The 21,266-nt window shown below is 43.1% G+C and overlaps 4 protein-coding genes across 6 annotated transcripts in view; 1 reads left to right on the plus strand and 3 right to left on the minus strand.

Moving 5' to 3' along the window:
- Window positions 1-5,918, plus strand: part of LOC108093123 (ecdysone-induced protein 78C) — a 34,024-nt gene extending 28,106 nt beyond the window's left edge. The window contains exons 4-6 of one of the 2 annotated variants that reach the window (XM_017193067.1): window positions 2,872-3,521; window positions 3,741-4,016; window positions 4,307-5,918. In XM_017193067.1, coding sequence (XP_017048556.1) covers window positions 2,872-3,521; window positions 3,741-4,016; window positions 4,307-4,684 — 1,304 coding nt within the window. In that variant the 3' untranslated portion in view covers window positions 4,685-5,918. Of the gene's footprint in view, window positions 1-2,871; window positions 3,522-3,740; window positions 4,017-4,306 lie in introns of those variants that run through there. The other variant, XR_001771468.1, reaches the window with a different exon arrangement.
- A 1,031-nt stretch (window positions 5,919-6,949) lies between these two features.
- LOC108093124 (inositol monophosphatase 1) lies at window positions 6,950-8,395 on the minus strand. Its single transcript, XM_017193068.1, has 4 exons — window positions 8,207-8,395; window positions 7,993-8,126; window positions 7,572-7,940; window positions 6,950-7,457 (listed from the first exon to the last, which is right to left on the minus strand). The coding sequence occupies exons 1-4, from the start codon at window positions 8,273-8,275 to the stop codon at window positions 7,193-7,195; spliced, it is 837 nt and encodes a 278-aa protein (XP_017048557.1). The 5' UTR covers window positions 8,276-8,395; the 3' UTR covers window positions 6,950-7,192.
- A 615-nt stretch (window positions 8,396-9,010) lies between these two features.
- LOC108093110 (nucleolar protein dao-5) lies at window positions 9,011-11,521 on the minus strand. 2 transcript variants are annotated; one of them, XM_017193051.2, is made up of 3 exons: window positions 10,174-11,511; window positions 9,671-10,042; window positions 9,011-9,508 (listed from the first exon to the last, which is right to left on the minus strand). In XM_017193051.2, the coding sequence occupies exons 1-3, from the start codon at window positions 11,376-11,378 to the stop codon at window positions 9,106-9,108; spliced, it is 1,980 nt and encodes a 659-aa protein (XP_017048540.1). In that variant the 5' UTR covers window positions 11,379-11,511; the 3' UTR covers window positions 9,011-9,105. The 2 variants fall into 2 exon arrangements, with proteins under 2 accessions (XP_017048540.1, XP_017048541.1); XM_017193052.2 differs by lacking the exon at window positions 9,011-9,508 and having other exon boundaries at window positions 9,953-10,064; window positions 10,174-11,521.
- A 662-nt stretch (window positions 11,522-12,183) lies between these two features.
- On the minus strand, window positions 12,184-21,257 carry LOC108093109 (acetyl-coenzyme A synthetase). Its single transcript, XM_017193050.2, has 6 exons — window positions 20,339-21,257; window positions 14,091-14,829; window positions 13,870-14,024; window positions 13,486-13,654; window positions 13,233-13,422; window positions 12,184-13,110 (listed from the first exon to the last, which is right to left on the minus strand). The coding sequence occupies exons 1-6, from the start codon at window positions 20,647-20,649 to the stop codon at window positions 12,662-12,664; spliced, it is 2,013 nt and encodes a 670-aa protein (XP_017048539.1). The 5' UTR covers window positions 20,650-21,257; the 3' UTR covers window positions 12,184-12,661.
- Between the last annotated feature and the right edge of the window lie 9 nt (window positions 21,258-21,266).

Consider the following 21,266-nt stretch of genomic DNA (forward strand, 5'->3'; position numbering starts at 1 on the left):
CAACTTGGCCCGAAGCGTGTGTAATGGATGGTGTTGACCTGGTCTGAATGTGGCCCACTCCGTGGGTGGTGACAGGTGACAGGCGAGGTGAGCTGAACCGAACTGAACTGAACTGAACTGAGCTGAGCCCCAGGTCCAGGTCGATTGAATAGGTAATGACGGGGATTATGCTGGGGACGGCTGCTCCCAATTCCATAATGATAGATACTCCACTGCCACTCCGTCTGAAGAAGCAGCCATCGATCTGCTCCACTTCTCACTTTCAGAGACTCCTCAGTGTGCGATATGCGATGGTGAAATCTGCAAAATCAATAAAGCAAAGCCCTCGGTCGCTAATTGAAAACACCTTAGAACAAACAGAGCAAGAACACCGAGTGCCCGCCACGAGCAATTAGCGGCACATCGAAGGTGGCAGCTTCAACGATCCAAAATCCAAAGGCCAAGAATTATTCACGACTATATGGGGGTGCTCTGTGTGGCGAATTATGCCATAATTAATTTACGAGCTGTGACAATTAACGCCAACGAGACGTTTTACGATCAACGCTCTTCGGTGGGCGGCGAAAAGCGTGACTCGCTTTCCACACAACGAGAATCTAGAACCTAGAAAACCTAGCATATCTAGAGTTGAGAGCGTGACAAGGCTGGAACGGAAACCTCGTCTAGCGGCGGTCGTAATGGGATCATATTGACCTCTAACGGAGGTCAGGGAAACATCATCTCAGGGTCTTCCAAGCCCGCTGAAAGTATCAGCGAAATAGGTCATCAATTCGGCACTCACCTTATCAACTTTAATCATTCTGTTTGCAAAACAACATGATGTTTGAAAATGTTATATAATTATGCTTTTAACAAATATTATGTTCTGAAAGCTTTTGTTAATAATACAAATGATAAAGGCTAAATCATTTAATAAATCATGTAAATTCACCAACAACTCATCATCAAAAAATATACAACTTTGAATTTTGCCAGTCATAAAAAACGTTTTACAACATTTATGTAAAAAGAGTGTAAAAACAAAAAAATATAAATAGTATTGAAAGACTACCCTCAGAAGACTACATTTCCCAAATAATAACTCATGATCCAGTGGATTTATATTACAATTTACTTTAATAATATTAAATATATTTAGTGTATAGTGAAGTTTATATTCCTAGTTTTTTATATATATATTTCTTGTTTATTGCAAACTATTTCGTCGACCCTCGAGCAGGGCAGATGTCATGTTTTGGAGTGTCGTAAATGGGTCACTGTGCTGGCCATCTTTCACTTGGCCAGCTGCCTGGCTAAATGGCTGCCTGGCTAAATGGCTGCCTGGCTGAATGGCCGCCTTTGCCGGCGATGCTTTGCGTGCTGAGCTGAGTTTTCCGGCTCCGCCTGTCCACGCTGCGTATGCGCAATGCATGCGAAGTTTCTTTCACTTTTGCCTGGGCCCGTGTGCCTTTTGCCTTCTGCCGTCTGCCGTATATTTTATGCTGTTTTATTCGATGTGATTTTACGATGTTGTCAGGCCGAAGTGCTGACGCATAGTGGGAGCAGGGGGGCTTTCGTCATTAGTGTTGTTATTGTGGCCGTTTGTTTGGAAACCGCCGGCGGCTGGCGGCTACCGCCAGACCACAATAATAACACAACAACCAACAACTTAGCAAAGCCGAAGAAATACCCGCACATAAACTCAAATAAGGCAAGAGGAAAAACAAAAAGCGGCGGCGGCGGCGGCAACGAAATCACTTGCCTCCGTTTTCATATTGAGCGCAGTGGGTCAATGTCCCACTGATAAAGTGAGCACTGAAAGCCGGCAACTGGAGCAGCTGCGTCTGTTTCTTCTGTTTTTACTTTTTTTTTTCTTTCATTTTTCCTCTTTTCGTTTTTTGTTTTTCGGGCCGTCGTCTGTCTGGTTGGTTTTTTGGGCAGCCAAATGCGATTTTAATTAATAAAATGTGTGTTGGCTTCGGTTGCACAAAGCAAATTTCACGTTGTGCAATTTTCGCAGACAAACACAACACAACACAACTGAGAAATGCCGCAAAACCTCCGGCTAATGAACACTTCAAACGATAAAACGAAAATTAAAATTAATTATTTTCCCCGACACAATGTATCGCATTTCGACAGACCGACCGACAACTTGTAGGACACGCCAATTTTCTAGTTGATAGCACAAAAAGAAGCGCTGGCATTTCGCTACAGATACTCGAAAGTATCCACAAGTGTGTGACGCATTTGTAAGATTTATGCGTGTGCCAGATTCTCCTCTCTCCCAACTAAATACAACATACGAGTGGGTATATATCATCGCTTGGTCGCTCGAGATCTAAGTTTATCGTGTGTTTTGTAGGGAATGTGTTTTCAAATTTAAAAAGTGACTAATTTGATACAAAGTATAAAGCGGTTACGCATTATTTTATTGGCCCAACATTTTGTGCGTATCTGTTTGCTGTGGGAAAATTAAATGGAAATGTAAAATTAAAATGCGGTTTTCCGTGGCATACTTTTGGGGAGATGGGAAATAAGTGCACAGTTTCCGTTTGGTCTTTACTGCCATCATGTTTTTCCAATTACTTGTATAAATGTATTATTAATTAAAGGCTTTTTGAATATTGCGTGGGCAAATGAGTGCATTGAGTTGCTGAAACCACAATGCATAATTTAAAGCATTAAAAAATAGTACCAAAATGAATTGTGCCATAAACTTAAATCAATAAATAAATGTATTCTATTGGCAGGAAACTAGTTACATTTTCTGTTAAATACTGCAGCTTGTCTATTTAAATATGCAACTTAGTGAGGGTTATTTGGCTTGTTAGAATGCAATTAAAAAGGTAACTAATTACCCCATTTCTACCTTTGTTTTTACCCCTGCAGCTGTACGTTATGGTCGCGTTCCCAAGCGTTCCCGTGAGCTGAACGGAGCAGCCGCCGCCGCCGGGGCCTCCTCCTCCCTCAATGTGGATGACACCTCGGGCAACACACTGCACCCCAATCAGTTACAGCAGCAGCAGCAGCAACAGCAGCAACATCTCCTGCAGCAGCAGCAGCAACACCAGCAACAGCAACAGCAGCAACACCAGCAACTCCAGCAACAGCAACCGCATGCCAGCGGCGCCAGAGTGAAGACACCGAGTACTCCACAAACGCCACAAATGTGTTCGATCGCCTCCTCGCCATCGGAGTTGGGCGGTTGCAATAGTGCCAATAACAATAACAACAACAATAACAATAGCAGTAGCGGCAATGCCAGCGGCGGCAGCGGCGTGAGCGTCGGCGTTGTTGTTGTCGGCGGACACCAGCAGCTGGTGGGCGGCAGCATGGTGGGCGTGGGCATGGGCACCGATCTGGGCGGGAGCCACCACCAGGTGGGCATGTGCCACGACGGACTGGCCGGCACGGCCAACGAGCTGACCGTCTACGATGTGATCATGTGCGTGTCGCAGGCGCACCGCCTCAACTGCTCCTACACCGAGGAGCTCACCAGGGAGCTGATGCGCCGCCCCGTCACGGTGCCACAAAATGGGGTAAGTACATATTTTCTCAAACTCAGAAATTATTTAATTAATGCAAGAGGCTTCTGAATTTATTATTACTTCGAGCTTTAAGCCCCTAAATATTAGAAATTGTTAAAAGTCTTGGTCTCAATATTGGGATCATTTTAATTCAAGATTAATTTAAAATTAATTGGAAATAAACTCCTAACTCTTCTGATTGTTCTGATTTTAATCAATCCCCTTTCACAGATCGCCAGCACAGTGGCAGAGAGCCTCGAGTTCCAGAAGATCTGGCTGTGGCAGCAGTTCTCGGCCAGGGTGACGCCCGGCGTTCAGCGGATTGTGGAGTTTGCGAAACGCGTACCTGGCTTCTGTGATTTCACCCAAGACGACCAGCTCATACTCATCAAGCTGGGCTTCTTCGAGGTCTGGCTGACACACGTGGCCCGCCTGATCAACGAGGCCACTTTGACCCTGGACGATGGAGCCTATCTGACGCGCCAGCAACTCGAGATACTCTATGATGTGAGTTTATTTTTTACAAAATATTACGTATACGTAACAAAAGAAAATAACAGGTCAAAAATTTTATTCTTTCCTTTAAGATGATTAACTTAAAAACAAAACTGGAATTATATGTTTTTACCACAGAATCTTATATCTTGATAATCTCTTTAAAGAAAAGCTAGGATATACGAGATATCGTATTTAAAGTTTCAATAAATTTCTTTAATATTCCTAAATTATATTTAATTTAATTTAATTTAATGTACCTTTTAATATTACTAATTTATACCTTTTAACTTTTTTTGCAGTCGGACTTCGTGAACGCCTTGCTGAACTTTGCCAACACACTGAACGCCTACGGGCTGAGCGACACCGAGATCGGGCTCTTCTCGGCCATGGTGCTGCTGGCCTCCGACCGGACGGGCCTGAGCGAGCCGAAGGTGATCGGGAGGGCCAGGGAGCTGGTGGCCGAGGCGCTGCGCGTCCAGATCCTGCGCTCCCGGGCGGGATCCCCGCAGGCGCTGCAGCTGATGCCGGCGCTGGAGGCGAAGATACCCGAGCTGAGGAGCCTGGGGGCCAAGCACTTCTCACACCTAGACTGGCTGCGGATGAACTGGACCAAGCTGCGCCTGCCGCCCCTCTTCGCCGAGATCTTCGACATCCCCAAGGCCGACGACGAGCTGTAGGATGTCATTGGATCTCGTCGCGATTCCACCAGGGCCGTGCAAAAGCAAAAGCAAATGCGAATGCAAGAAACCGCAACAAATTCTATATTCTACCACTTGTAGGCTTAAGCGACCATAGCTATATAGGAGATCGAGAAGGGAGGGCCGGAGATCAGATACACGTCTACTCAGCATTACTGGAGATAGTTCACTAAGCCTATATGCATATTAGCTAGCAGTGTTAGAGCGACTAGGACTCCCCGCTGAACATATCCATGCGCAAACATAAATTATTTATTTCATTGTTGACTCATCGAAATCCACATCTCCACATCGAACATTGAACATCACCCCTCATCCCACACGCACCATCCATCCAACCTCCAAGAGAAGGAAAAACCATCACGAGAAAATTCACCATTGGCCAGCTATCCAAGGCATCTATTTAGAACTCGACTGAAGAGCGAGCGTTAAAGTTCGATAAATACTGGTTTTTTAAATAATATTAACTACTATAAACGATATCGGATATATGTGTACGTTACACCTAGAGATACGGACCTAGCGTAGTCGAAAAGCAAAAAGACCCACTTCGTTTGCTTGCAAAAGTTGGAGATCCCATACGATAACAGAAAATATATACATATGCAACATGATAAATCTATGCCTAGTTTAACTCATTTCGAATTGAAGACCGATGCGTTAATTGTATCTGCGTGTAAATAAATTTAAATTAATTTCTACCATTACTCGCTGCGACTTGATTATTTTAAACCCCTCCACCAACCACTAAAATGCCTAGAAGATCCCTCCCAGATCCTCAAAGGCAACGGCCTACATTGAAAGTGTTCAGTTTCTCACTTAAGATTAGACATTTGACAGCTTACGATTAAGATCCTTGGGTTAGAGACCATCTAAGTTAAGTGCTTTAAGGCTTCATTTGTATAACTCGGAACAATCAAATTGTTTGATCAATTTTTGAATAGATTGGTGCTAAATTTGTGTGTTAAGTTTACATGGAAACAAGCGGAGAAAACCAACAGACAGTCGAACAAAAAATATATATACATATATATTTAAAGCTATCTATATATCGAATACATGTATGTAAAAATCAAAAGGATTCTTCTCTAAAGCTCTTCATTGATTGTTGAATTTATATAGAAAATTTTGTAAATTTTATTAGTGTGACAAAGGAAAATATTAAATGTAGAGGCAGCTGCGATCGATCTTGTGGCTGCCGTTTTATGCTCCATGTGTACCTTTCGCTTATTGAACTAGAATATCGAAATCAATATAGATCTATATACATAAATTTATAGACTACGATTTGCAATATCTTAGAAGACACGCAACTTACAACGCTAGCAATTCTCTCCCCCGATCCCCCAGATTCCCCGCCACCACTATATACTTTCGATCCAAGCACAAACCCAAGAAAACTCTGTGTTAATTTTGTAAACCAGTGCGCATAATGGAACCTTGTGAATGTAGCATTAAAAACGACAACAAGAACAACAGATTTTTAATTACATTATTAACTTATACCTAACTATTATATACAGATATATAATAAATATATAGATACAATTTTTTACCTACTGTAGCTTTGATTACATTTTTCAATGATGTGTCAAATTTTAAATGGTATTAACGATAGTCCAGAATACTCAACAACTACAGCAGAGAAAGTTACAGCGCATTAAGAAGGCCGACTTCCTACGATACGATCATGGCTTATTACGTGTCCACTAATCGCCCTACTCGAATACAGTGCAAAGATCCAACCAGATATACACTAATCGTAATATTTCAATATGCAAGACATTGCTTAGCTCTTTACCGATCCACACCCCGAAAAAACAACCCGAGATGAGTCGTTACTTTCGACCTTGCAATGCCCTGTACTATCTGAAACTCTGAAATTCTGAGTTCCCTTGATCCCACGATAGTTGGAGACCTGTGGTCTGCGGTGAATCCAACCCCATTCAGTCCGCTCCACAGTACAGGGCATTCACTATTATCAGATATGAGGCCAGCTCGCTTTACTAACTTACTATGAAATAGAACAAAACCATATGCATAACACTAAGCCGGAAAACAAAATATAACAAATAAACAAAAGACGATAAGACACTGCGAAAACTAATTAGAAAGCAAAATACATACGCAGATTGTAATAAAATTACAGAAAAGCAAACAAACAAACGTCTTTGAATGATTTGATAGTGCGGAGGTTTATCAAGGGTAAGAAACTATTTCGCAAGCTAAAAAACAAGCAGATCATTTTGTTTTGTCAACAATCTTTAATCATATCTTTGGAAAAGTTCCATTTCCACTTCTTGTTTACATAAAACGATTTAGTTGGAATATCCATGACTAGGCGTATTCATTTTCTTTGTTAGGTACATGGTCGGTTCAATCGAAATGCCTTCAAGTGGTTAGTACGGAATGGAGTTACATACATAGTTCCATTACCTATATAAGTATATGCGCGCAAAATGCCATTGGTTAAGTAGCTGTTGGTCTTCAATCATCGCGGGGTAGGGGATGGAACTGGGTTAGCACTTTGCTGATTTCCTGGGCCAGTTGGGGCGTGGCTGCTGCCAGGACCCTTCGCGACATGATATCGAATTCCCCGCCAGCTGGATCGATTACCACTCCTCCGGCCTCGCGAACAATCAAGTCCCCGGCACAGACGTCCCAGGCATGAATGCCAAATTCATAGTTGGCATCAGCGGCTCCCAAGGCCACCATGGACATGTTGAGGGCAGCCGAACCCAGGACTCGTAAACTGAAAGGGATAATAAGATACTGTTTTATTAAGATTTTTAAAAGATATCCCTCTTTAAATTATCTTCAAAGATATTAAAATAATTATAGCAAAAAAAAAACCCAATGAACTCACCCGTGCGCCTTTTTGGCCATTTTTTCAAAGTTCTCGTTGACGACCTTCATCTTGGCCTCATCACGAGTGGTTCCAAACTCACTGGTGATCAGAGCCTTTCCCAGTTCCTGCTGGCCACTCACATGGATCCTGCGGCCATTGTAGAAGGCTCCATGTCCTCGCCTCGCGGTGAAGCGTTGCTCCAAGATCGGGTTGTAGACCAGACCCAACTCCGTGACCTTGTTCACCTTCAGACCCACGGAAATGCACGAGTGGGGAAAGGCGTGAACGAAATTCATAGTGCCATCCACGGGATCGATGATCCAGGTGGGGTCATCCGTCAGCTTTTTAACGCCCTCCTCCCCACTGCTCTCCTCCTCTCCAATAAACCTGTCATTCGAAGTTCTTAAAACCTTATCAAAGAAACATTTTGGAATCCTACTTGTGATCCGGAAAATGCCGGCGAATTCCGTCCATCAACAGCTGCTCCACCTCCTTGTCCGTTTGGGTCACCAAATCAATGTCGTTGCTTTTGCACACAAATTCCTGACGGGTTTCATTGCGACGAGCGATGAGCTGGAAAAATTTAAAGGAAGAAGGAAAATTCCATAAGTATTCATAACACTAGAGTGTTTTTCCACTTCTGTTTTGTTTACCCTTCCAGCCTCGGAGACCAGATTGCTGACCACCTCGAAGCACTTTTCCAGGTCCACGTTATCAGCCATTTTGCAGTGGTGCTTTCTGTGAGGTTTCCCGATTTGCAATGAATCGCTATCAATCCGAAAAATACAAGTTTTAATTTAATTATACTAGTATCTACAAAGTGACCGAGAATTGCAACCGTTTAAATATTCCAGTACGGTTGGGGTATATACTGCTAAAATACCAAAATATTTTGATTGGAAAAGTTCTATTAAGAACAGAGGCAACAGGTGGACTCAATTACCATAAATATAGGTAAAGGTATACGTTTACTATTGGTTTTAAACATAACATTAAATAAAAGTCCCAATAAACTCAATATTAATGTTGTTATTTTTTAACAGTATGTATTCTGGAAACGGATTCTATAAATGATTATGGTTAGAAACTTGACTAGAAACTTATATCTGACACAAGCCGCAAACTATATGTAAACCGAAACATTCTCGGCAAATTCAAATCCCAATTTGAACATAATTTTAACAATTCCAGTACTTACATCTTTGGCCACTGGGCCAAGTTATTTGTACATGGTAAAGAATTACAATAAATAATTTTTTGAAAAATAAAGTAAAAATTGGACGCCATATATAAAATTTTTTGGATATAGCTAAACAAAATAACTTTAATACCCTTGCAGAATAAAGGCATAAATCTCCAAACATCTAAAATTCAAAATCTGATTAAAATTGCCATTTGTTTAATTTTCTTTTTTTGTTTGTACAAGCAAAGAAAGATTAAAATAAAAACAACTTTTATTTTACTTTTTGGCTTGTCAATTTATTAAATATATATAATTTTCTCGCTGGAATCGGCTGGTCTTTCTGGTGGGTCAATTAGTTTTTCCTCCCGCTCATGTTGCAATTGGTTTCTCGTTCGTAGCTTCGGTGTCCGTGGTGTCCGGTGTATCCGAATCGGGGAAGTCCGTCTGGCTCGTGAAGTCCTTGGTCTCCGGAGCTGGTCCGTACTCATTGGGATTTACGGACCGTGGCTCGTCGTCACGGGGCGAGGGATAGTTCTGCTCCAGGTGGCTACCAAACTCCAGAGCTAGGTTCTCAGTGGCGGCAGCCAGGCAACGTCGGGACATAATGTCCAGTTCGTCTCCAGCCGGATCCATTACCACTCCACCAGCCTCAGTGACGATAAGAACTCCAGCTGCCATGTCCCAGATGTGCAAACCGAAGTTGTGATAGGCATCCGCCACTCCAGAGGCAACCATAGCCAAGCCCATGGCTGAAGATCCAATGGAGCGGACTCTGCGAATAAAAATTACATTCGTGAAATAAGTAGTTAACATTAAAATTAATTTTAAAAGGTGTGCAATTTATATATTGATTAAAATTTTAAATATTGTTGGTTCTTATATTAAATTTAAAATAAAATAGACTGTTTTATTAAGAAATAAATTTGCTACTCACGCGTGAGTTTTACTCATCAGTCGCTGAAAATTTTCCAAGGCGACCTGGTTGCGCGCCTCATTGGTTCCCGTCACGTGTTCCTGGAGGACCAGAGCGGAGTTCAATTTCATCTGGCCAGTCGTCCTTATCATCTCGCCATTCAGCTGGGCTCCCATTTCCCGTCGGGCCGTGTACATGTTCTTCATCGGCGGATTGTAGATAATGCCAAACTGCGTCTCCTGGTTCACCAAATAAGCAACTGAGATGCAGTAGTATGGAAAGTGGTGGACATAGTTCATGGTGCCATCGATGGGATCTATTATCCAGGTGGGCTCATCTGTCAGGGTCACCATGCCCTCCTCCGACTTGGCCACTCGCTCTTCGGTAATGAATCTAGCAGTTGGAATCAGAAAAGCTTAATCAGAATAAAAGGAAATCGAATAAGCAATAGGCAAACTAATATTAAATTTCAAGCCTAGAAATAATTAAATATTTATTGCAGACTGAAACAGAATCAAACTTACTGGTGATCTGGAAACCTTGAGCAGATGGCCTTGATGAAGGCCTCCTCGACAATATTGTCGGTGGGCGTGACCACATCCTGTGGGTGCTTCTTCGTGGAGTACTCCTGGCACTTATCGTTGTCCGCCAGAGCGATGGCACCGACCTTTTTCACCTCGCGACAGGCGAACAGAAACAGGTTGTCTAGATCGCTGGCCGGGAACTCGGGCGGCAGCAAGGGCAGTTCCTCGGGCTCCGAGTCCGACTCGCTCTCCGCGTAGATCAGGCCGGAGGTATTTGTGCCCTTTGTGGCATACACCTTGGACGGATTGATAGTGATGTCCGTGTTGGTCAACTTACTCATCGAGTTCTGTACGTCGTCGCTGCTTTCCTCGTGCTGCAACGCCGACATCATGGGCGGTGGCAAAGGCACATCCTCTGGTCTTTGAGCTGGCGGTGGAATGGATTCCGGAGAAGCAGCAATGGCTGCCTTCTCTTCTGGAGGTGCAGCTAAAGCTGGTGGAGCAGGTGCCGGTGCTGGTGCAGGTTCCGGTTGAGCTGCAGGTGTCGGTTCAGGTTCAGCTGCAGGTGCTGGTTCCGGAGCTGGAGCAGGAGCTGGAGCAGGAGCAGGTGCCGGTTCAGGAGCAGGTGCCGGTGCAGCTGCAGGTGCTGGTTCAGGTGCAGGAGTTGGTTCAGGAGCTGGTGCCGGCTGAGATGCAGGTGCCGGTTCAGGTTTGGGCTTCTGGTCATCATCCGATGTGGAAGACGTGGTTGGGACATTTTTCGGCGACTTCCTTTTGGTTTTCTTTTCCACATCGGAGGACTCAACGTCGCCATCGACATCAGAAGTTCGCGGCTGGGGCGCCAATTCCGGTGCCGCAGGAGTCCCGGGAACCAAGGAATTTCGCGACGATATGTTGCCCACCGGCTTCTGGGATTTAGTCGGTGTCGGTGTCGAGGTGGGCGGTCCGGTGGATGGTCCGATCCACTGGTCATTGGCGGTCTGGATCCGCAGGACCGAGGACTTATGGGGCGATCGCTTGTCGTGGGGCGCCATGGAACCTCGGCGCTCCTCAGCGAGTCGCAATGTGGTCACCCGGGCATCCTGTTGTGTGGCCTCGTGGTCCTCCAGGCCGAATCCCGTGGCCGCGTTTCCATCCCTGGAGTCATCGTCACCCACGTTCTGCTTTTTCGGCGTCTTCTTTGGTGGCGGCTGATCGTCGGCCATTATAGATGTTGTTGTTACCAAAATCCCGACTCCAAGTCCAATGCACCTGCCACCAAGGTGTTCAAAGGCCAAGCCGAAAATCTACTAAGCGAGTTTGTCAAAGGTAAAGAGTTGACTGCTCCAAAAGGAAGTTTAGTGCCAGGCCAATGGGATCTAATCCCATTCGATATTACCATTAAAAGTTATGCTTCTTAAGGGATGAACAAAATTTCCTTTTAATTTTCAGGTTGAAACACATTAAATCAGTAAACTTTATTATACACATACGTTCATATACATAAATATATATTGATATGTAAATAGCATTCCTCCGTTCGCCCTCGCTGTATAACTAACAATCTTTTTACAATCAGACTGGGGACCGCTGCCCCAAATCAGCCAATCCATGATATCGAATACTCCTCCGATCTCCGATCATCCCCCAAAAATAACGAGCTCTAACAATAAAATCCTCTATAATATTCATAGGCTTGCAGCAGTAACTTCAATGATATGTTTCGTTGCAGTAAGTCTTCTGACCGTATAACATATATATATATTATATAGTGTATATAGTATATAGTATATCCGAGCGGTACTCTTTAACATGTAGATCGTATGTAGGAATGTGTCAAGCTTTATGCCGCACTGATATGTATCGTTCTCAAACTTACGGGCTAATGGGATGGGGAAGAAACCGATTCCCCGATCGGTTCCGGACTTACGTGCGTGTCCTCTCAGATCTGAAAAGTTATGAAAACAGAGAGATAGAGAGAGTGTGTGTGTCTACAAAACATAAGGATACAACCGAAAAGTGTGAGCTGTGTAATTTTTGGCTACAACTGGAATCGTGTATATATTTTGTCTCATATCAATTCTACTAAAAATACATACATAAGATATAATTAAACATGTATCACAACAAATTAGCGAGAACTTAAACTACGACTACAACGAAGAAACAAAAGAGCTGGAAAATGTGTGCGTGCTGAGCGTGTTAACTACGGTGATCAGGCAAAGACACAGAGTTAGACGATTGATAGTTACGTCGAGCGGAAGTTACTTACGCTCACGCTTAGGCTTACGAACTAGATAGAATTTAGAAGGTTTAGAAGCCACGCCGCAGTCCGGAACGGGACGAACAGTAAGCAACAGGAATTCTATATAATTAGGGGGAGATTTACAGGATACGTAATCGGGATACGCAAGTGGTTGAAATGCGACGGCAGAGTGGAGTGCAGTCAATGCAAGCCGGAAAAAGCCTTGGGGCGGGGATTCTAGCCGCTACCATCTGCCACCACCATCTACTTGGCCTCCACCGGCCGGTTGGCGAACAGCTGTTCCACAATCTGCTCATCGGCCAGGGTCGAGGTGTCGCCCACATTGCGATCGTTCACCGCAATCTTGCGCAGCACACGGCGCATGATCTTGCCGGAGCGGGTTTTGGGCAATCCGGGAGCATTCTGGATGACATCCGGCATGGCGAAGGGTCCAATGCGCTCGCGCACCATCTTCTTCAGGTCGGAAATCAGCTTCTGGTCGAACACCTCGTTCTCGTTGGGCGTGATGAAGCAGTAGAGGCACTCGCCCTTGACAGGATGCGGTCGGGAGACCACCGCCGACTCGGCCACACGAGGATGCTCCGTGAGGACCGACTCCACCTCAGCGGTGGACATCAAATGTCCGGATACGTTCAACATGTCGTCCACACGTCCAGTGATCCAGAGGTAGCCATCAGCATCGCGACGGGCACCTGTCATGTAAAAATAAATAGTTAGCAGAAGTTCTTTGACATCATATAAGCTGAATTACACCTTGACAATTCAAAACATTATTTATATTATCTTAAAAATCTATAAATGGTTTTTAACTCACCATCGCCAGTGCAGTAGTAGCCAGGGAACTTGGAGAAGTACGTGTCCTCGAAGCGTTCGTGGTTGTTGTACAAGGTGCGCATCATTCCCGGCCAAGGTTGCGAGAAAACCAAGTAGCCCTCTCCCTCCCCCTTGATCTCGATGCCACACTCATCCAGCAAAGTGGGTTTGACGCCAAAGAAGGGAAATGACTAAATGTGTAAAAGCAAACTATAATTTTGTCTCAGTTAAATTGCAAGGGTATTCCTTCTTACAGCGGATCCAGGCTTCATGGGCGTGGCTCCGGGCAGGGGTGTGATGACATGACCTCCGGTTTCCGTCTGCCAGAAGGTGTCCACAATGGAGCACTGCTCCTTGCCAATGTTGCGGTAGTACCAGAGCCAAGCCTCCGGGTTGATGGGCTCACCCACACTGCCCAAAACCCTGTAACAAAAGCAAGATTACAAGGTGAGTGAAGTTTGTTGGTATATCAACCCTTTTTACAAGTTATGGGTCAATGGTTTTTTGATTTGTTAATTATATTTAATGAAAAAACACGTTTTCATGACTAATATGGGATTTTTTCATGAATTGTTCTTATGATGAGAAAATCTCCCATTAGTTGCTTATGAGAGAATATCAATCTATGTAAAACCTACTTGAGACCGCTTAGGTTATGCTTTTGCACGGGTCCCTCGCCGAACTTCATGAGCGCACGGATGGCCGTGGGAGCTGTGTAGAACTGGGTGACCTTATACTTGTCAATGACGCTCCAGTACCGATCGTTTCCAGGAAAGAACGGGGTGCCCTCGAACTGTCCAGATATAAAAGACATTTAGTCGGAAATTGCAAAACTGGATAGATCTAATCAGACACTTACGATCACCGAAGTGGCGCCATTGGCCAGTGGTCCGTAGACCACGTACGTGTGTCCCGTGATCCAGCCAACATCGGCGGTGCACCAGTAGATATCGCCCGGCTTATAGTCGAAGACGATCTTGAAGGTGGTGGCCGCATAGAGCAGATACCCGGCGGTGGTGTGGAGCACTCCCTTTGGCTTTCCGGTGGAGCCGCTGGTGTAGAGCATGAACAGCGGATCCTCGGCGTCCATCCACTCGGGATAGCAGGCCGGCTCCTTGTCCTCCATCTCCTCGTGCCACCAGTAGTCGCGGTCGTCGGTCCACGGGATCTCCTCCTCGACATGATCCGGCTGGCAGGGGGTGACGCGCTTCAGATGCGACACCACGATGCACTTCTCCACCGAGTGGCCCATCTCCTCGACCTTCTCCAGGGCGGTGTCGCAGAGGGCCTTCAGGTAAAGGGCCTTCTCTCCACGCCAGGCTCCATCGGCCGTGATCAGCAACTTGGCCTTGCAGTCGAACATTCGCTCCGCCAGCGAGTCCGGCGAGAATCCCGCGAAAACAATGGAGTGCACGGCTCCGATTCGAGCGCAGGCCAACATGGCGATGGGCAACTCGAGGATCATTGGCATGTAGATGGACACACGGTCGCCCTTTCGGATGCCATGGTCCTTCAGCACGTTGGCAAAGCGGCACACCTCCTCCAGCAACTTGCGGTAGGTGAGTCCCCGGGAATAGTCGTCGGGGTGGTTGCCCTCCCTGAAACAATGACAAAAAATAAGTGAGAAGCGGCCATGAGGAAGCACATTGCGTTATATAGCATTACTTTCTATAGTATTTACATCGAGCACGCGCCGGTGGTTCGCACATAAATGGGTGCCCACGTACCGAGTGTCCCACAATTGGGCTAATTACCCCAACCACAATTGGATCACTTACTGTAATGCGAGGCTTCCTAATTGCCCGAGGAGACTTAATTCGATTTTCTGCATTCTAAAAGCCACCTAATTTCAAAATTACCACTTAAAGTTGCGGTCGAAATGATAGCAATTGTTTTAAATGTAGATAAGGTTTAAATAAAACAATGTTAAGTAAAGGAAAAAATTAAGAATTTTGAGAACTACCAAATAAAAAATAAATTAAATAAATTAGTTTATTCTGAGTATAGTTTTCAAGTACTTGAATAAAGCAGTTAACCTTATATGTTCTTACTGCATATTTAATACATTATAGCATTGTTTAATTGTATGTACTTTATGTGCCTTTCCCTTTTTGTTCTGAACTTGGCAACAGAAGCCAATGCCAATAACCGACATAACTTTATATACAACAGCTGCTAAGAGTCTTTGACTAACTACACTAGCCGCCAACAGTATGTGCACCTCCTATAAAAAATGCTCAAAGGGAAAATACAGCAAAATGGAATAAAGAATTAATAGGTGCTTGTAATTTCAAATCTTCAGGAAATTGAATAGTGCCATTATAGCTCGTAACGATCTCTATTTTGCATTCATACATAACGCACTGTCAACGCTTCCTAATTGTTGCTATTAAGTGAATGAATTTAGAATTTAGCACGAAATGTATGTAAAACTGGTCAGAGCTTTGAAAGCTTTGAATGGGTAAACAAAAATCGTGACTGAGCGTAATCGTGAATTATTTCACCGAACAAAACGGATATAAACATTCGCGATCGTCGATGGAGGGACACGAAACTAGGAAAAGTAATTGGGGAAAGCAATTTTCCATGGCACTTTTGGAGGCCAAGGCAGATTAACAAGGCAAAAAACAGTAATAATCTAACTAGACTACGACCACCAACAGGTGGCAAGGGCAGGTAGACAATGCAATCAGTTGGCCACAGTGTGGAGTGTAAATCATCGCCTGTTACCCGTCACCTCCGATAAGAATTAGCCGGCAATAAAACGGCTTTTATTTCTGCCCCAGCCAAAAAATATTCCCAAAGAGAAGAGCAGGAAGCAATTGGAGCAAAGCTCTCATCGTGACGTTTTTGGGGTTATTTTGGTAGCGCTGACTAGTCGGCGATGACCAAAGTTCGCCCTAAAAGGGGTGACGAGTACCAAGTGGGGTTGTTTTGGGCTGTTTCGGGTGTGAAATGTTATTCCACTCGAACGAAATACCTGTTTGTACTTGTACTTGTCAATTAGTAAGATGGTATAAATAAATAAATGCGCATTGAAAACAACGTTTAACTGTGACTCGAACTGTTTTTGTGAATGCATTTTATTACTCTGATTACTGTGTTCCAATATCAATATAGAGATCGTATAACCGTATTCAGTACCGAAAAAAGTATGAATATTGCTGAGATTTGTAAAATAATTTAATTTATCTAGCTAAGAAACTCTAAATTCATTTACAATGTACAATAAGTAGCCTTCATTGTCCTTATCAAAATAAAGTCCATCGGAATTACACTAGACCGATTTTAAGGAAGTGATTACCCATTGAGCCCCAAGACTATTTTCAAGAATAGTGATTACCAAACTGTGCAAAAATCCTTATCAGCTGGCAACAACTACAATCAAGGCCAAGTATTTACGGACGTCCTCTCCACTTATCAATGTTTTGGGTACTTAGAGGTTACTCCTCCTCCGCATGACTAATAGAAATTGGTGGGAAAAATGTGGCGCGACGCGTCTCGTCGAGTGTATTAATTTCCAATTTAGAGACGTAATCGGGCCACTGGCCTAATCTCGTCGCCGGATCGCCAGACAAGAAATTTTCCATGCCGCCTTAGAAACACCTTAAAGTTCCATTCACCTATTGACCACGAGAAGACGCGTGGCCGACTAGTCTTATCAGAAATCAAAAATATGCTAAAAACAACCACTCTCTCCGCACGTGTGAACAAACAAATAATGAGCGATCGTAAAAGAATCTACAGCAAAAACAATTGAGCAGCGCTAACTTATCTTAATAACAATAACATCAGCTGCTCATTCGCGTGTCGTATAAATCGCATCGAATGTTTTTTGGTTTCCACCCAGCACTGACAGAAAATATTGGAGTTTCAACGAATGAACATGACACCTGATAATTTAATCACAGCGAAACGGCAATCTCGCACAAAAGCAATATTCTAGATCTTTACTGTTATTGTGTATACTATAATGATGTTTTTTGTATATACTTTTACAAAAAAATACAAAATGACAAAAAAATTTACTGTGCACTCTCTCCTTTCTCTTTCTTTCGCGTCTTAATGTCTGGTTGTGCCCTACAGTTTTAGAGCCATTATCGTACGATGCTGATCTTCTATGTCTAACTGCAGATCACTCATACGTTTTTGATGGCTTCGTGGATCTTTGTTGTAAGGTAGGCGAGTTTAACAAACTTACAGGGAGCGTTAGCCCTTCCCAAACTGTTTGTGTGGAGAAACTGATAAGAATGGCGAAAAAGTCAAGAATTGCCTGGGCAGCATTATTCTATGTTGGTTTTTGGCCGCTCTTCTTTTGCAGGTAACACAGTCCATTCTTTTAAATTGTTTTTTTTTTTTTTGCTTCTACTATCTCTGTCCTTGTCTGTCTGCGGGTGCGTGAGCAAACCACAGTGGCTCTCTAATTGGTTGTGAGTGAATCAGACGATGTGATCGCGTGATTCTCTAGTCGCCCAGTGCATTCAAAACTATCAACTTTTACTGGGAAGTGAAGTCCAGGTGCAATTTGTTTTCAGGTACTTTTATTTATTTCCCTCTTTTGAACAATTCTGTGTTTTCCTACACCTTTTGCCCAGACGCCGCCACGCTGACACAGAAACGGAAAATAAAAGAAGTGGAAAAAATCGCGAAATGTTTAACGCAAAGACGCGCTTCCATCAATTTGAATAAACAATTTGCGCGCATTGTCAAATCGTTTACATAATATTGCCCGGCTTTCGCTCAGGCTTTCGTGTGTTTAATTTGGTTTAATTTTGTTGCTAACGAGTCTCAAAATTGAAAACAGTTTGCGTAAATCGGTTCGGTTCGAAACGGTTATTTCGAAATCAAGGTTCCCATCGTTGGATTCAAAAGATCCTAAAAAAGGAACTCCAACAACTCACATTTTAAAATATTTTAAATCAAATTTTTTAAAAGAAAAATTGATTTGTCAAATAATTGATTATGCAACTTCATCTACATATATTGTACATTAATCTGATAACTTCAAGAGTGTACCCTAATCATAGGATCCCTTAGTTGTTCTAAAAATTTCTGATTTCTAGCAACGTTTCCATTTCAACCCTCTATCGACGCAATAAAAATGGGGCAAATAAAGTTTAAGATTTTGTTTTGCTTTGGTTGGCAATAAAATTATCTGAAACGACCGTTTGAAAGCGTTAATTATTACTCATTACGTGCATGGTTGTCTGAATTTTTTGGTTTGTGTTCCACTTATTATCTTATCTGAGGAAAGTGGAGACAGATTGTGCGCCGGGATTAAATAATTCCCACAAAATTGGGAAACAGCACAGAATTGTGATGGGCCCTCGTAACTTTGAAACGTCTAAGGGTGAATGAGAACCCTCTAGCGATGACCTTGTAATTGCCTTTCAATTACCTGACTTTCATTTGCATTTCCCCCGATCCCAGCCAATCCGCCCCTTTCTAGTGATAACCCCGAGATAAGCTCATTAGCATTAACATTTGTTTAACATTGTGCTTTTTTTTTGCCCTGACGCATTGCTTGGTGAACTTTGGGCTTCAAAATAAAGCGTATCTTCTCGCGCATCCAAAACAAAATACTTATTTCATCCAGGCTGTTCAATTTAATTGCGTTCTGAGTGGGTACTTGAGAATCTCATAAGGTAATATATAGCACTTCTCGGTAGCTTATCATTAACAGGGAGTGTCTGCTTTTCAATAGTAATCAACAAAGTGTGGATGCCCATGTATAGATTCATAAAAGGGAAGAACTTAAATAGGGGTTAAGTCACTATTTAATATTTGCTTTCATTGTTAATTTTTCATTTTCAACAAGCGTCTCGAGTGAAGATGAGTGAGGGACAGGCATTAGCTAAAATATTACGAACAAGGAATGCTGAACTTTAGAACAATTATTGAAATAGTGCACAGCTAAATAGCACAAATGTACAAAGAAAGGTTTAAAACGGAGTGTCTGCTGTTTTATAATAATCAACAAAGTATTCATGCCCATTTATCGATTCATTTGAGGGAAGAACGTAAATATGGGTTAAGTCACTATTTACCATTTGCTTAACAATCAAAACTTTTAGACAACAGCTAAAATATAATGAACAAGGAATACTGAACTTTAGAACAATTATTGAAATAGTGTATATTTAATGAACTACTTTTATTTTCAACAAGCGTCTCACGTGAAGATGAGTGAGGGCAATAGCTAAAATATTACGAACAAGGGATACTAAACTTTAGAGCAATTATTGAAAAAGTGTATATTTATTACATTACCCATGCAATTAATTTTTTATGTGAATGAATAGCCAGTAAAATAAATTGTTTTCGGCATATTAACCTTTAGATGCCGCCATTATAAAGTAAATGGAAATTTTGTTTTTAAAAAATGTATGTACTATAAGCACTTGATATTTTGTAGAAATAAGGAAATACAAACCAAGATTTGTTACTTTCTTTAATAAGGATGTGTTTTACTTAATATAAGGTTTATAAAAAAGAAAATGTTTCCTACTCCCACTTAAAATGTTAGGCTTTCTTAACCGGTTTAGTTGTTAATCGATTTTAGCTGAATAAATAAACAAATAGATACGAAGCGTAAACTTGGCCGGGTCACTATGTTATGGGGGTCGTCTCGCAGCTCGAGGAATAAAAACTGACCCTGACATTGACCCAGAGTGTTTAGCGAAACTGAGGTTTGACATCCGAAAAACACCCAAAAGTGAATTAATTATGGGTCATTAGACTGTCGAATTAAGCATGCAGACTATTAAACCCATTAAACACAATCAAAATAATAGCTTCAATTTGCTGGACTTGAACAAATAATTGAGAGGGTCCTGCCAAAATCAATAGAAAGAGGTGAGATGTGCCCTTGAGTGGCACATATATTATATATACAAATATACAAAAGAAGACGAATCATCTGTTTCGAAAACGGTGCCTGCGCAGTGAGTCCTGTCCAAGAAGAGCTCACCTTGCGACGTCACAAGGCGAAAGTTTCGTAACCACACGAAAAATCAATAATCCTGTGCTGCCACCCAAAAACTTTTGTTTTCGTACGACCTACGCCACCCAGGGGGAAAGTGGGCGAGGATTAGCAGCCAGACTCACCAGTAGTAGGCGATTTGGTCGCCCAGGCCGTTCCTAACATTCCGATCCAGGAGATTATAGCAAATGTTCGTCGAGGCACCCTCCATCCATTTGATCGAAATGGGTCCCTTGGAGATGTTGAAGTTGTACTTGAGGAACTTCTCCGGATCTGCTGGAGTCTCCCAGTGGAACTGCTTGGCCACACGGGACCAGAACTCCGCAGGATTGTCCAGCGACTCCTGGTAGAACTTCTGGTATTCCTCGAAGCTGGATATGTAGGCATTTTGGCTGATGGCCGGATTTGGATCGTATATTGATTTTTCCGCTGGCATTTTGTTTTTGATTTGTGGTTTCAGGTAACTTTTTGAACTATCTTCCCTGTTTCGAGCTCTGTAATTATCCTGTTTTGCAATTATCCTTAGTTTACAGTGTGTTGTGTGATTGTTTTTATATTTCTGGGGTTGTTTTTGCGAGCAGCACGCGCTTCTCGCACCGCACGGAATGAGTTCTTTTTGAGCACTGACCACTCGAATGAGCCACCGCCAAGCTTTTCGCCTCTGTTGACATAGCTTTTCGGCTGGCAAAGCTTTGTAGAACACGCTCTTCAAGTTCAGTACGACATGGGCGGCGCTTTTCGGAGGGCTTATCACCTTGATCGGGCATTATGCCAAGGCGCGACTTAGTGTACATCCTTATCGGTCAAGCACGGCGTAACTTTCCAGAGAGGAAGGTGTGTCGCATCGTCTGCCGATCATCAATCAGGTGATGGCTGGATGCCGTGGATGGCGTGCGCCATCATCAGTCCCAGCAACAGTGTTGAATGCTATTTTCAAATCCGGCCAAGCACGCCGTTCCAAGCTGATCCGTACTATTATGAAATTGAGTGCTTTTCTCGACTCGCGAGACTCTCTTAATCTTCTGGTAGAGTAGAGTGGGTTCTTATCTTTGA

Source organism: Drosophila ficusphila, unplaced genomic scaffold, assembly GCF_018152265.1.
Source record: "Drosophila ficusphila isolate 14025-0441.05 unplaced genomic scaffold, ASM1815226v1 contig_106, whole genome shotgun sequence".
NCBI lineage: Eukaryota > Metazoa > Arthropoda > Insecta > Diptera > Drosophilidae > Drosophila > Drosophila ficusphila.